Raw genomic sequence first — 14296 nt, forward strand, 5'->3', positions numbered from 1 at the left:
CCACTGTGATCACCTCCTTAACTTGTGGCACCACAGGATTTCCCAGGCCCATCTTGCTCCTGCCTCAACTCTGGAAACCTATTTTTTTTTTTGTTTTTGTGGGAGAATGACATTTGGAAACCAACATCTGGATGCCAGATATCACTGCTATGGAGGGTCCTTGTTTCTAGATCCTCTGATGAACAGAACTAGGAAACCTGTGTATGTAATCTAACACACATACCTCTACTTATTTCTGTATCTATCCATTTGTATATGTATTTAAAATCACAAATTCATATCAATACTTCCAATTCCAAGCCAACACAGCAAGGTCATTCCCACCTGTATTCCTTCCTTATCTGTAACTAATTTTTCCTGACAAGGAGAGGCTGGGATTCTCAGTGTATTCACTTATGTGTTCAATTCTAGAGCACAGATAAAAATAGTTTCACAATTACTAATTTATAACCCTACTAAAAAATATCTTCACTAGAGCATCATATTAGTGTAATGTTACTTCAGCCTTTAATATTACAGTAGTACACAGTCAAAATGCTGGTTTCCAAAGTAACTTAAGTTTTTTTCTCCACCATTCATGGTGATTGTCAATCATGTAGTTGTGTCCCTGCTTGCTGTGTTCTGGCTTCCCTCCACACCCTGGCTATATGTACTTGTGCACCTGTGTATGCAGTTGTCTGCATGGTTCTGAGTGTTAGAACTACCCAGATAGGTGTCATCAAAGAAACATCATTTTCCTCTCGTCATATGGCTATCCCCTTCCCACTCTCCTACCCTGTCCTCACAGATTCCCTACAGGACTCAAGGATCATTTCGTTTATTGCATTTTTTTTTAAAGAAATGAGCAGATACATGTATATTTTCTTTTTTACTGTTCTTTATTTTATAGAGATGTGGTGGACAATAAATTCACCTTTTCAAAATGTATTAATTTGTAGTTTTTAGTACATTTACAGTGTTTTGCAGCTATCACTTCTAACTTTAGAATGTTTTCATTACCCCAAAAAGAAACCCTGTACTCTATGCCCCTTCCTTCCATCCCCAGGCAACCTCTCATCTACTTGCTGTCTCTATGAATTTGTCTGTTCTGGATATTTCAAATAATGGGATCTTACAATATGTGGCCTTCATGTCTGGCCTGTCACTGAGACCTATCCGTGCTGTATCGTCTCATATTCCCACAAGTATGAGAATTCATTTCTTCACACCCTCACCAACTCGTCTTATGTATTTTATTTTTTTAAAGATTTTATTTAATTTGAGAGAGAGAGAGAGAGAGAGAGAGAGAGAGAGAGAGAGAATGAGCAGTGGGGAGGGACAGAGGGAGAGAGGGAGAAGCAGGATCTCTGCTGAGTAGGGAGCCTGATGTGAGCCTTGATCCCAGGATCCTGGGATCATGACCTGAGCTGAAGGCAGATGCTTTGACTGAGCCCCCCAGATACCCCTGTATTTTAAAAAATATTTTCTTTATTAATGAGAGGCACAGAGGGAGAGGCAGAGACATAAGCAGAGGGAGAAGCAGGCTCCCTGTGGGGAGCATCATTTGGGACTCCATCCTGGGACCCCAGTATCACACCCTGAGCCAAAGGCAGATGCTCAACTGCTGAGCCACCCAGGCGTCCCTGTATTTTTTATTATAGCCACGTTAGTGTGTGTGAAGTGGTATTCCTTCATGGTTTTGGTTTGCATTTCTCTAATGACTAATGATGCTGAAATCTCTTCATGTGGTTATTAGCCATTTGTGTATCTTATGTGAAGACATGTCTATATTTAACTCTTCTGCCATTTAAAATTAGATTATCCTTTTTTATTTCTGAGTTGTTAGAGTTCTTTATATATTCCGGATTCAATTCCAGATAAATAAATATCTGATGAAGACATATGATTTGTTGATATTCCTCCCATTCTATAGCTTGTCTTTTCATTTTCTTGATGGTGCCCTTTAATGTACTAATGTTTTTCTTTTATTTTTTTAAGATTTTATTTATTCATGAGAGACAGGGAGAGAGAGAGAGGCAGAGACACAGGTGGAGGGAGAAGCATAATGTTTTAAATTCTGATAAAATCCAACTTACTTTTGTTACTTGTGTGTTTGGTGTACAGCTAAGAAATCATTGCCTGATCCAAGGTAATAAGGATTTATGCCTGCTTTCTTCTTAGAGTTTTGTTTCAGCACTTGTGTTTAGCCCTTTGATCTATTTTGAGTTACATTTTGAATATGGTGTTAGTTAAGGGTCCAACTTCCTTGTTTGCATATCCCAGGACTGTTTGTTAGAAAAGACTGTTCTTTCCCTATAGAATCATGTTGGCACTTTTTTTTCAGGAAAATCAATTGATCATGATTGTGAAGGCTCATTTCTGAGCTCTCAATTCTATGCCAAGTACCCATATTTTTATCCTTATGCCAGGACCACACTGTCTTATTGCAGCTCTGTAGTAACTTGTTAGGTTTGGTAGTGTGAGTTTTCCAACTTTGTTCTCTTTTATTAACTGTTTTGGTTATTCTGCATTCCTTGCATTTCCATGAGAATTTTAGGATCAGTTTATTGATTTTTGCAAAAAAGCCAAATTTGATAGGTATTATGTTGACTCTATAGAATCAGTTCAGGGAGTAGTGCTATCTTAACAATATCAAGTCCTCCAATCCATGAACATGGGACATCCTTTACCTTATACAGATCTTCTTTCTTTCAACAATGCCGTGTAGTTTTTGGAACTCTAACACTTGTTAAATTTATTAAGTACTTTTTTGGATGCTACTGCAAATGAAATTATTTTTTAAATTTGAGACTATTTACTTTATTATAAAAATCTGTGTTAGGGTTCTCTAGAGAAAGTGAATCAACAGGAGATCCATATGTATAGGCTTATTACATATACCTCATATATTATATGTACCTACTATCATATATACTCAATAACATACACATATCAGATATACATGTAAATCTCATTTATAATATATATTTCCTGGGATCCCTGGGTGGCGCAGCGGTTTAGCGCCTGCCTTTGGCCCAGGATGCGATCCTGGAGACCCGGGATCCAATCCCACGTCGGGCTCCCGGTGCATGGAGCCTGCTTCTCGCTCTGCCTGTGTCTCTGCCTCTCTCTCTCTCTCCCTCTGTGTGACTATCATAAATATATATAAAAAAATAATATATATTTCCTGATATATATCACATATATATATATACAAAATGAAATACCAGTCATGAACTGTGTGGGTCTGCTTACACAGGTCTTTTTTTTTATTTTTTAAAGAAGACTTTTTTTTTTTTTAAAGATTTTATTTATTTATTCATGAGAGACACACAGAGAAAGAGGCAGAGACACAGGCAGAGGGAGAAGCAGGCTCCATGTAGGGAGCCTGACATGGGACTTGACCCTGGGTCTCCAGGATCAGGCCCTGGGCCAAAGGTGGCACTAAACCGCTGAGCCACCCAGGCTGCCCCAGATCTTTTTCTTTTTCTTTTCTTTTTTTTTTAATAAGGAGTCTGGTACTGTATTTGCTCTTATGAGTTTACTAACATCCTTTTTTTTTCTCTAGCTTACTTTATTGGAAGAATATAGTCTATACTAACGCCTGGGTGATTCAGTAGTTGAGCATCTGCCTTTGGCTCAGGTCGTGATCCCAGGGTCCTGGGACTGAGTTCTGCATTGGGCTCCTGCAGGGACCCTGCCTCTCCCTCTGCCTATGTCTCTGCCTCTCTCTCTCTCATGAATAAAGTCTTAAAAAAAGTCTATAACACATATACAAAATAGGTGTTCATCAACTGTGTGTGTTATCTATAAAGCTTCTGTTAATGGTAGGCTATTAGTAGCCTATTAGTAGCCAACTGTGTGTGTTATCTGTAAAGCTTCTGTTAATGGTAGGCTATTAGTTAAATTTTTGGAGAGCTGTGTGTCGGTCAATGCCTCTACTCCCCATGTTGTCTGAGGGTCAGCTGTATATGTCGTATACACATATACATGTTGTATATGTGTATATGTTGCACAACAGAGCCAATAGGAGGTGTCTGTTGATAACAAGACTTATGTAAAGAGCTGACTCATGTGATTATGGAGGTCAGCAAAATCTTCAGAGCCATGGTCCCAATTTGAATCCAAAGGCCAAGAACTGCTGTAGAATCAGAACCAGAAATATGTTCCATATGTAGAGTGCTGGGCTGGAAGAGGTATATTTGTATACTGGTCTTGTATCCTGCAACTTTGTTGAGTCCCAGCTTATTAATTCTGGAATTTTTATATTTTTTAAATTTTTTATGGATTTCCCCAGGATGTCATACATGTAAGATCATGTCATCTGAAGAGAGAGTTTTACTTCTTTCTTTCCAGTCTGGATGCCTGTAACCCCATAACCCAATTTTTAATAGTTTCTTTGTTTGTGGTTTATGTTGCAAGTATCTTGTCTCAGTTTGTCAGTTGTTGTTACTTATGCATATGGCTTTTTATACTATGCAAAAATTACAAAAAGCTTTCACGTAGTCCAATATATCAAACTTTTTTCTTACCACCTTGCCTTATACTGTGGTTAAAGGGGAACTGCTGTCTCTCCCACTACTGCCTAGTCTCTGCTTTTACACTAGATCCTTAATCCATTTGGAGTTTTTTATGTATGGTGTTAGATATGGACATTTTATTTAAAAAAAAATGGCTGTCCAGCTCTCCTTGGACCATTTATTAAAAGATGATGCTGGCCCCAGTGATTTGAAATATCATCTCTGTCTATACTAAATTTCCATAAGACTTCTGGTCTATTTCTGTGCTTTCTAATGTTGTACTGCATGTTCAAGTGGCAGTGCCATGGTATTCTTTTTTAATTTATTATTTATGATAGTTATGATAGTCACAGGGAGAGAGAGAGAGAGAGAGAGAGAGGCAGAGACACAGGCAGAGGGAGAAGCAGGCTCCATGCAGGGAACCCGATGTGGGACTCGATCCCGGGTCTCCAGGATCATGCCCTGGGCCAAAGGCAGGCGCCAAATCGCTGCGCCACCCAGGGATCCCCATGGTGTTCTAATACTAGAGGCTTGATAGTTTGTTTCAAGGTTTGGAAGGGCCAGTTCCCGGGGTGGGGGTGGGGGGCTCTCATTTTCAGTGTTTCTCTATTCTTAAATGCTTGTTTTCCAATGGGAACTTCGGTAAAATTGACGTTAAACTTACGAAATTTTCTCCTTCTAATTGTTTTACAGCTCATTACCTGTGAAATAATGAGCCCTCTCACCTTTCTGTCACTGATGTAAACTGAGTTTAAGAGCCTTTCTCCACATGGAGTTACTCCTTGGAACTATGGTTTTCCCTCCTCCTGGTCCAGGTAAGCTCCGGCAAGCACGGGAAGCCCGGAGCGTCCACCCCGGTGCCCCAGGAGGCAGAGCTTGCACAAGAGGCGCGCGTTGCCCGCACTGCACGGCGAGCACACTGTGGGCCCCGAACTGGTGGCCTGAGTCCCGGGTTCTCTGCAGGTGAACAGGAAAGCTCTGTCGGCCCCTTGGTAATACGCCAGCTCCGTCCTACCCACGGAAGAGAAGAGAGGGGGAAGCGTTATTGCCAAAACCCCACATCATTTCCCCTTTGGCCAGTGGGTCTGCGTCGGCCTGCCGTGGGCTCGCGCAGGCCCAGGCCCAGGCCCCCCACTCCCCGAGGCCGGGCCGGCCACAGCCGCTCGGAGCGGGGCAGGCGTCACTAGGTCCCTGCCCGGAAGGGGAGGAAACGCCCCTTGGGCGGGCCGGCACCCAGGCTGGACCCTCCCTACCCCGCACCTGCCCCCGGGGCCTCCCCGCGGGACCTTTGCCTCCCCCGGGCCCTCCCCCTGGAGCCCCGTCCCCCAGGGCCCGCCCCTACCTCGGGCCCTTCCCCCTACCCCGTGGCCAGCTGCTCCGCCCCTGGGGCGCCGCCTCCCCACCCTCCCCCCACCCCCGTCTCCCTCCGACTCCCCCCCAGTCCCCGCCCCGACCGCGGACCCTCCCCGCGACGCCCGCAACGCGGTCCCGCAGGAGGCGTGCTGGGGGCGGGGCGGCCGCGAGCCGGAAGCGGGACGGACACGGGCACCCGAGGGATGGCGGCGGTGGCGGCAGTGAGCAGCGCCAAGCGGAGCCTGAGGGCAGAGCTGAAGCAGCGTCTGCGGGCGATGAGCGCCGAGGAGCGGCTGCGCCAGTCCCGCCTCTTGACCCAGAAGGTGCGACACCGAGGGGACCCCGCGCTCGGGGACGGCTGGCGACTCTAGGCTGGCAGACTGCGCAGGCGCAGCTCCCGGGCGCGTACGGCGTTCGCGGGCGCGCGCACGTCCTTCCGTGGGCAGCCCCGGGGGCGCGCACGTCCCTCCGTCGGGCCCCCGGGGGCGCGCACGTCCCTCCGTCGGGGGCTCCAGGGCGCGCGCACGTCCCTCCGTCGGGGTCCCCGGGGGCGCGCACGTCCCTCCGTCGGGGGCCCGCGGCTAGGGAGGGCGAGGGTGGCGGGGAAGGCCAGCAGGCGGGGTGAGAGCAGGGTGGGGTCCGGAAGCTCCGGCCCGCTGAGCGGGGGGCCCCGTGAGTTCCCGGGAGCGTGAGCGTCCAGCGGCCTCGGGGACACGAGCCAAGAGCGCGGCCGGGAGGGTGGGACGCCCGAGGGCGGGGGCGGGGCGGGGGCGGGGGCGAGCCGTCCGGCGGCTTCCCCCGGGCGCCGGGGCCCTCGGTGCGGAGCCTGCGGAGTTCCCTGGAGGCGCTTCAGGGAGCTGAGCCCGCGGAACCCCTTCCTCGCCTTTCCCTGCTCCGTCGTCCCCCCACCTCCCAAGCGCAGGGTCCCCAGGGGTCCCAGCGGCCCGGAGAGCCTCCGTCTCGCCCCACGCAGGGGTGCAGGGCGGGTGTGTGCATTTGCACCGAGTTCCTGGAGCAGCCGCCAGAGGCCTGGCCGGGTGCCTCGGTGGTGTAGACAGTACCGGAGCCCGGCCCGGCCCGCAGGTGCTCAGATCCTGGCGGGTTCTCTCCCGCCCTGGGAGCACCCGTCCTGGTCCACACTGGCTGTGTGCGGGTTGCAGGGACTAGACAGATTTGGCGGTTGCTGTGAAGTAGAGTCTGCAGGAGGAAATGGGCCTGAGAATAGAGAATCGCAGTGCCCTCAGGTGTACGATGAACACCAAAGCTCCAGAAACCACCAGTGGAAGATGTTCGAGATGCAGTTTGTAGTTGAAGACGGGATTTGTCCGGTGGAGGCGGGATGGCCTGGGTGAGCCCCTGCAGCGTGTCCTGGCGAGAGGTGGAAGGACACCGGTGAGCAGGGCCTGTGGAGCCGCACAGATCTGCATTTTAGCGGTGTGTGGTGGTGGCCCGGGCTCCTAATCTTTCCCAGTGTCTGATTCCTTTTCCAGTAAAAGGATCACGTCATCCTTGTAGGCCTACTGTGAGGGTTTAAACAGGTGTGTAGATGGATGCATTCAGTGCTTCACATTGGTTTTTTTTTTTTTTTTACAGAATAAAAAAATATTTATTTACTCGTGAGAGAGAAAGAGAGAGGCTCCCTGCAGGGAGCCCGATTCGGGACTCAGGACCCCAGGGGGATCATGACCTGAGTCAAAGGTAGATGCTCAACCACTGAGCCACCCAGGTGCCCCTACAGATTTTTTTAAAAGTAATCTCTACACACAAGGTGCGGCTTGAATTCACAACCCCGAGATCAAGAGTTGCATGCTTCACTGACTGAGCCAGTCAGGTGCCCCTACATGTGTTTTTGATATATCTTTTAGGAAAAGCATTTTGGAAAGTAGGAGTCGGTGCGGCGAAAATCAGCAAGACCTGCCAACTGGTTGGATAAAGCTCAGAGAACGGGGGAAAGGAGGGGAGTCCTGTGTGATTTCAGAATTCAGAGCTGGCGATTTAATGTCAATAGGCAGGAGGCCCATAGAAGTCGGAGCAGATTTCGGAATTGCCCAGGGAAAACCAAGATGAAGTCAGTTTGTCCACCTATAGAAGATTAGATTTCATAAATTCCAGGTCGGAATTATAGACAGAACCAGTGACAGAACACGATGGCAACTCAGAGCTGGCGGCAGATGAGAGAGAAAAGCTGAAAAACAGACCCATGACCCTCAGTAATAAGTACAATTTACCTCCTGCAAATACATCAAAGAAATGTTTCACAACCCGGTGTTTCACAATTCATACTTTATACAGTGAACTTTGAACGTGATTTAATCTGTTCTTAATTCGAATTCTGCATTTCTCACCTACCTCTATTTTTTTCAAGGAGTTTCTGATTGCCTTTATTTTTCCTTTTTGGCAGAACAAGACTTTATCTTCTCAGTAGATTCTTCTTCATTTTGTCTATTAAAATAAACCCGTTTTCTTCTTGAGAGTACTCTAGCCCCTTTTCCCTCTGCCCCAGCCCAGGGCACGACCACTGTCTGGGTTCCCTCCCACCCTGCTTCTAAGCTGGGGCTGCTGCTCAAACCCAGTGTCTTCTAGGTTAGATTTCTTTCTTTCCATCTTAAATCTTTTTTTTTTTTTAATTTTTATTTACTTATGATAGTCACAGAGAGAGAGAGAGAGGCAGAGACACAGGCAGAGGGAGAAGCAGGCTCCATGCACCGAGAGCCCGATGTGGGATTCGATCCTAGGTCTCCAGGATCGGGCCCTGGGCCAAAGGCAGGCGCCAAACCGCTGCGCCACCCAGGGATCCCTCTTTCCATCTTATTAGAGTATTTTCTCAAGTAATTATTTTTGTGGGTTTTTTTAATTTTTTTTTTTTTTTTAGAAATGTCTATAGGGGAAAACTTTTTAAGACTATATATCTTAGAAAATATCTGTATCCTCATATTTGATTGATAGTTTGAATTTTAAGTTTCAAAATATTTTTCCTTGTTCTGCTCAGCACCCATAGCCTCCCTTCAGCTTGAAGAGTGTTATTTTTATTTGTTTTATCTTTGGTTATTTCTTTTTTCTTTGTCCCTTTCTGCATTTCCTGGAAGTCAACTAGGGAAAATCCTGTATTGCCTTTCTGTATTTCATAAGATTTTTTTTTTTTACTTCCTCCATTTCTTTGTTTATTTCTCCTATTTTAAGACTTTCTCCTGAATTTTTAAATTTTGGTATTCTTAATTTTAATTTTCAAGTGTTACTTCTTAGTTCTCTGATTGCTTTCTTTCCATAGCAGTCTGTTGTTATTTTATTTGATGCAACTATCTTCTTGAACTTGTCTGAGAAAAGTAATGAGAATTTCAAAATTCCTTGTTCTTTGAATTATCTCCATTTCCTCCTGGATCATCCCTCTCACCCCTTTAGTCCTTCTCTTTTATGTTTTGGCTTTCTGAAATGTTTGCTGAAACTTTATTGTGGGGACTGTTTGTGAATGTAGGTGTGACAACTCCTGGGGATCTCCTTGCCCTTTGCAGGCACATTGGGAGGAATGGGCTACAGCCACGTCTGCTGAGGGCTGCCTGTGCTGCAGTTTGTCTGGAAGTACAGCCCTGTCTTCTCTCCGTCTCGCAGAAATTCTTCAAGTCTCTCGTTCCCTGCGCTCTAATGGTTTTCCTTTTTTGTGCTTCATTACTGTCCCATAAATGAGATTTTAGGAAGCCAGAAAGATAAATGTGTGCGCACAGCCTTACGCTGAATTTTAGCCGATGTGTGTTGCTGTTTGTTCAGCTCTGGTTGTTTTATATTCTCTTTAAAGAGAACATGGCAGACACTTTACTTTCTCAGCAGATACTTGGGTGCCAGAAGCTCCTGGTCTGCCCAGGGTTTGAGTGTCGCATTTTTCTTTGTTTTGCATTATGTCAGACCTCCTACCAGTGTTCTGAGTTCCCAGGGAGATGGAGTTAACCTCCTTGGCACCTGTCCTGCATCCTCTATCCACCGAATTTCTATGCGCTCCTTCCTGTGAGGGATACCTTGACTTTCTGTACCTGTTTCTTTCTGCTAGTCCTGGTTATCAGCCAGTGTTGCAGCATCTTTGTCTTTTTAGTTCAGAAGAACAGAAAAGGAAGGGGAGATGACAGATGAGGGCAGCTGGGATGGGCTGCAGCTGGGGGGCAGGCCTGGGGTTCTCATGGGTTTTCCCACCTGCTGGAGCAGGTATGTGAGACCAACATGGCAGGGGGTCAGGGAGGTAGATGCCGGGTTTGGAACCAAGCCCTGGCTTCAGGATGCAGCCCTGACTGGCCCCCTGGCACTCTGCTGTCTGTTGTTTTGTGTTTGAAGCATCCAAGAAGCCCCAGGAGGCTGAGAGACCAGGGAGAAAGTGTGACAACAGTGAAGGGGGGGAGCCACTGGTGTTTAAGAGCATAACCTGGGGGCAGCCACGTGACTGCCGTCATTTCCCATGCAGGTGATTGCCCATAGTCAGTATCAAAAGTCCAAGAGGATCTCCATCTTTCTGAGCATGCATGACGAGATCGAGACAGAAGAGATCATAAGGGACATCTTCCAGCAAGGCAAGACCTGCTTTATCCCACGCTACCAGTTCAGGAGCAATCACATGGACATGGTGAAGCTGGCGTCACCCGAGGAAATCTCCTCACTTCCCAAAACGTCCTGGAACATCCACCAGCCTGGAGAGGATGAGATTCGGGAGGAAGCTTTGTCCACAGGTGAGCGCTGATGGTGTTAGAACGGATCCCCTTGGGTGCCATCAGACAATGACCCGATGGTAACAGGTTGTCAGGCCCCTGACCCACCGGTTACATTCAGATTGTGGAGGTCACTTTCTTAAGGGGATGAACTGTATGGGGCTTCCATTCCAAGTACCCCTATTACCCTGCTTAGGATGAGCAGCCCTTGGTAAGCTGTGAGAGTGAGGTATTGAGATGTGGTCATCTTTGTGCAAACTCAGGCCCTTACCTGTCGGTCTAATTAGACATTTTCCGTGAGTAATTTTATCATTTCCCTTGATTTCCCTTGTGCTCTGTATATTAATGAGTACGTTATTATTGCTAATAAGCTTTCCTGCCTCCAGATCAGCTGATGGCTTCTGGACATCTCCTGGATGTCCTGTGGGCATCACCTGCTCCAGGCTGAATTCTGTTGCCCTCAGTCCCTCCTGCTGTGGGTCCCTCCTGGCATGTGGGACCGGCAGCCATGCAGCAGACGGTGCCAGGAGTGTCAGGGTCCTCCTCGACTCCCTGCCCCCTCTCTCTCACACCCCTTGTGTGGCCCATTGCCAAGTCCTTCTGATTTTACAGCTGAATGGGTACTGAGTGTGTCCACTGCAGGGACTGTAGCCTGAGCCACCAGGGTGGTCCTGATGGCCTCCTCGCTGCTCCTCACTGCTCTTCTTCACTACATCTTGCATCCTCTCCTGCTTGTCGGTCCATTCTCCACGCAGTACATGAAATGAGATTTCCAAAACACCCATCTGATGGTTTCTTTCCCGTTTCAAGTGTCTCTGGGGCCTCCTGTTGCCCTGCGGGGGTGGGGAGATGTGAACACTCCTTACAAGGCTTTTCCTGACTTGGAAAAGGTTCTGTGTGTCTGTTTTCAGGTATTTCCACTCCCCCACTGTGTAACCTGAGTTCCAGCTGCTCTGAGTGTGTTTCCCAGCTCTGCTTTGCTTCCTTTACCACTGGACCTTTGCACACACTCTTCCCTGGACAGCAGCCACTGGGGAGTTTAATTGTTAATGAGCAGTCAAATTGCTGAAAGCAAAACAAGCCAGGAGCACTATTTTGTCAAATGATGACTCAGACCTGCCTTAAAGATGTATGTTTGACTAAGACTTAAGTAGTGGCAAGGAACCGCAGAGCAGCTTTGTGCGGTCATCTCTCAATTTCTGCTTCCTTCCAAGCTAACTCTGTAGCCTACAAAATTGACATAATGGGGCAGGAGAGGATAAGGTCATGGGGCTCATAGTGAGGGGGGGTTGTCATCTGCTTTGTGACCTTTGTTTCCCCTCTATGATCCAGTCCTGCACTCTGCTAGAAGTTAGGCAAAGGTATACACAGATCTACCTCCTTCCTGTCCCACATTTGGTAGACTGGAGGAACGCCAGTATTGGACTGGAGGAACGTTCAACATTGTTGGACCATGGCATGTCTTCAGGGGCAGAGATTGCAAGCGTTTGAAGACAGTGAGACAGGAAGGGGTGTGACACATCTTGGGGAGTCACCCAGGCTTGTTAATTGAGACTGAGGCCTTGTTCAGACTTAATGTAGCTGCTTCTCCAGACTTGCAGGCCTAGGGCTGGGACCCAGGACCATCCAGTTCTGTCTGAGCCTGAGAGCTGCTCCTCCAATGCTTGCATCACCTTGGAATGTCCTGCGGAAATTCCTGTCACCAGTTCTTCAGGGACACAGCCTGTGGTCTTTGTACCAGCTCGGCCCACTGTGGAGTGTATTCCTTAGGTTCAGCTAAAGCGTGTCCATTTATGCCTTTGTTCTACTTGTATTTGAGGACGGCAGTGGGAAGAGTGAGGAAGAGACACGATCTTTCCCCTTAATCTAGTTGTGCTTCCTAGTTACGATAAGCTCTGTCCAAGTAAATGAGGATGGTTTTAGCACAGGATTTGTCTCTAGAAGCTATTTGGTAAATAGTAACTATTCTTTTTTGTGTGTGGTGGGGAGAGAGCGCACAAGCAGAGGGGAGGGACAGAGGGAGAGGGAGAGGGAGAAGCAGGCTCCCTGCTGAGCAGGGAAACCGACATGAAGCTTGATCCCACCACCCTGAGATCATGACCTGAGCCAAAAACCAGGAGTCAGACACTCAACCACCAGAGCCCCCCAGGCGCCCCTTTTCTGAAATTCCACAAAATATAGGAAACTATTTGCTCGTATCACTGTGTCAGGGCTGTTTTGTTTCTTCCTGGAGGCTCTCTGGGAACTCATACCTTTGTGTGGGCACCTGAGACATAACTTGAATGAATGATCCTAATGAAGGCTGTCTCGTCCTCAACCAGAACATTTTAAAGTAATTGAATGGGATGTTGTCCATAACAAGTGTCACGTCCTTCTCGGTTGCTTGTGATCGCTGCTTCTGGGAGGGTGACGGTTGGTTCACTCAAAGTAATTCCCATTAAATTGACCTCATTTGTTTCTTTAATAGGATTGCATGGCCTCAGAAAGAAAATAATGAGGGTGGGTGTGAAATTCATCAAGGTATTTGACAGAGTCATGATATCCTTGAGGATAAGCTGAATACATTGAGATTGGATCATAAGACTTCATCCAGAAAATATTTATGGAGCACCCCGTCGGCGTGGGGTGTGATGGGGGCAGGGCGGGGAGCAGGCCTGGTCCCCGTCGCCGCGAAGCTGATGACCTGTGGTCCCTGCCGACATGGATTTGTGCTGGCCAGTCACAGGGCTCTCTGCTCTGTGCTGTCCCGTTCAGTGCTTTGCTGCCATTTCAATGTCCCACTGACCCCAGATTTCAGCATGTCTGGCTTCACCCTTCTCATTCTCTGTGTCTTTCCCCTTCCTATGGGTAGACAGTTTGCAAGACTGTGATTATCATATAATTTCACATATCACATATTACATATCATGTGTTTCCACCACCCATCCAGTTTTCAGATATCGCCAGATTTTTCCTTATAACGTTTTTATCACCTGCCTCTAATCCCAGTTATGGGGGGAATCTTTTGTCTACAGTTTTGATTCTTCAGATTAGTTCCATTGGAATAATCTCCAGATCGGTTTCTTGGACATAATAACTTTCCTGAAATTCGTTTTGTGGCAGGTCCGCCACCCTGTTTGGGCCTCTTCCTGGGCAGACCCCAGCTCCCACTAGGTGATTTTTGCCAGCAGGAGGGACACTGAATACAGTTTACGTATGGAGGTCACTCTCTAATCCTCCTGTCCTTCCCTGTAGACTCTCACTTCTCTCTGGTGCTGTCCTTCTTCTTCAGCCATAGTGATCAGCTGGACTACTGTGTCTGGAGCCCAGAATACAGATGGGAATCACATAGGCCTGGGCCTGAGTTCTAATTTTGCTCCTTTCTACGGTATGGCTGGAAAGGTCGCATGTAGCCTTGGAACCTCAGATGTCTTGAGACCCTGGAGATGGATGTCACGGCTACCTTGTAGTGCGATGGGGAAGCTGACACGGGACCATGGTGGTGGCCTGCTCCGTGTGGGCACCTGTCTGGCTACTTTGGCTGTATTGTGTACTGCTGTTGACCTGTCTCCCGAGAGTGTGCTGTGTGCCCCACGGTGACCCTGTGCCCACTGTCTCTCCGGGCTGGGGTGTCTCATGTGTCTGTTCATGGAAGTGTCTGTTAGTCCATTGCTTGAGAGTGTTGCCTTTGACTCAGGCCGACCTGAGTTTGAATCTAGGCTTTACTGTTTGGACAAGTTATGTAACATCTTAAAGTACGAATTTCTTTCATGTGAAAAT

At 47.5% G+C, this 14296-nt stretch overlaps 1 protein-coding gene across 5 annotated transcripts in view; it reads left to right on the forward strand.

Moving 5' to 3' along the window:
• Positions 1 to 5884: 5884 nt before the first annotated feature.
• The window catches only part of MTHFS (methenyltetrahydrofolate synthetase), a 34033-nt gene continuing 25621 nt past the window's right edge, over positions 5885 to 14296 (forward strand). The window contains exons 1-3 of one of the 5 annotated variants that reach the window (XM_072737489.1): positions 6669 to 7200; positions 7446 to 7550; positions 10297 to 10558. In XM_072737489.1, coding sequence (XP_072593590.1) covers positions 10351 to 10558 — 208 coding nt within the window. In that variant the 5' untranslated portion in view covers positions 6669 to 7200; positions 7446 to 7550; positions 10297 to 10350. Of the gene's footprint in view, positions 6176 to 6613; positions 7245 to 7265; positions 7287 to 7445; positions 7551 to 10296; positions 10559 to 14296 lie in introns of those variants that run through there. The other 4 variants (XM_026000078.2, XM_026000087.2, XM_072737491.1 and 1 more) reach the window with 4 other exon arrangements.

Source organism: Vulpes vulpes, chromosome 14 (genome assembly GCF_048418805.1).
Source record: "Vulpes vulpes isolate BD-2025 chromosome 14, VulVul3, whole genome shotgun sequence".
NCBI classification, from domain to species: domain Eukaryota; kingdom Metazoa; phylum Chordata; class Mammalia; order Carnivora; family Canidae; genus Vulpes; species Vulpes vulpes.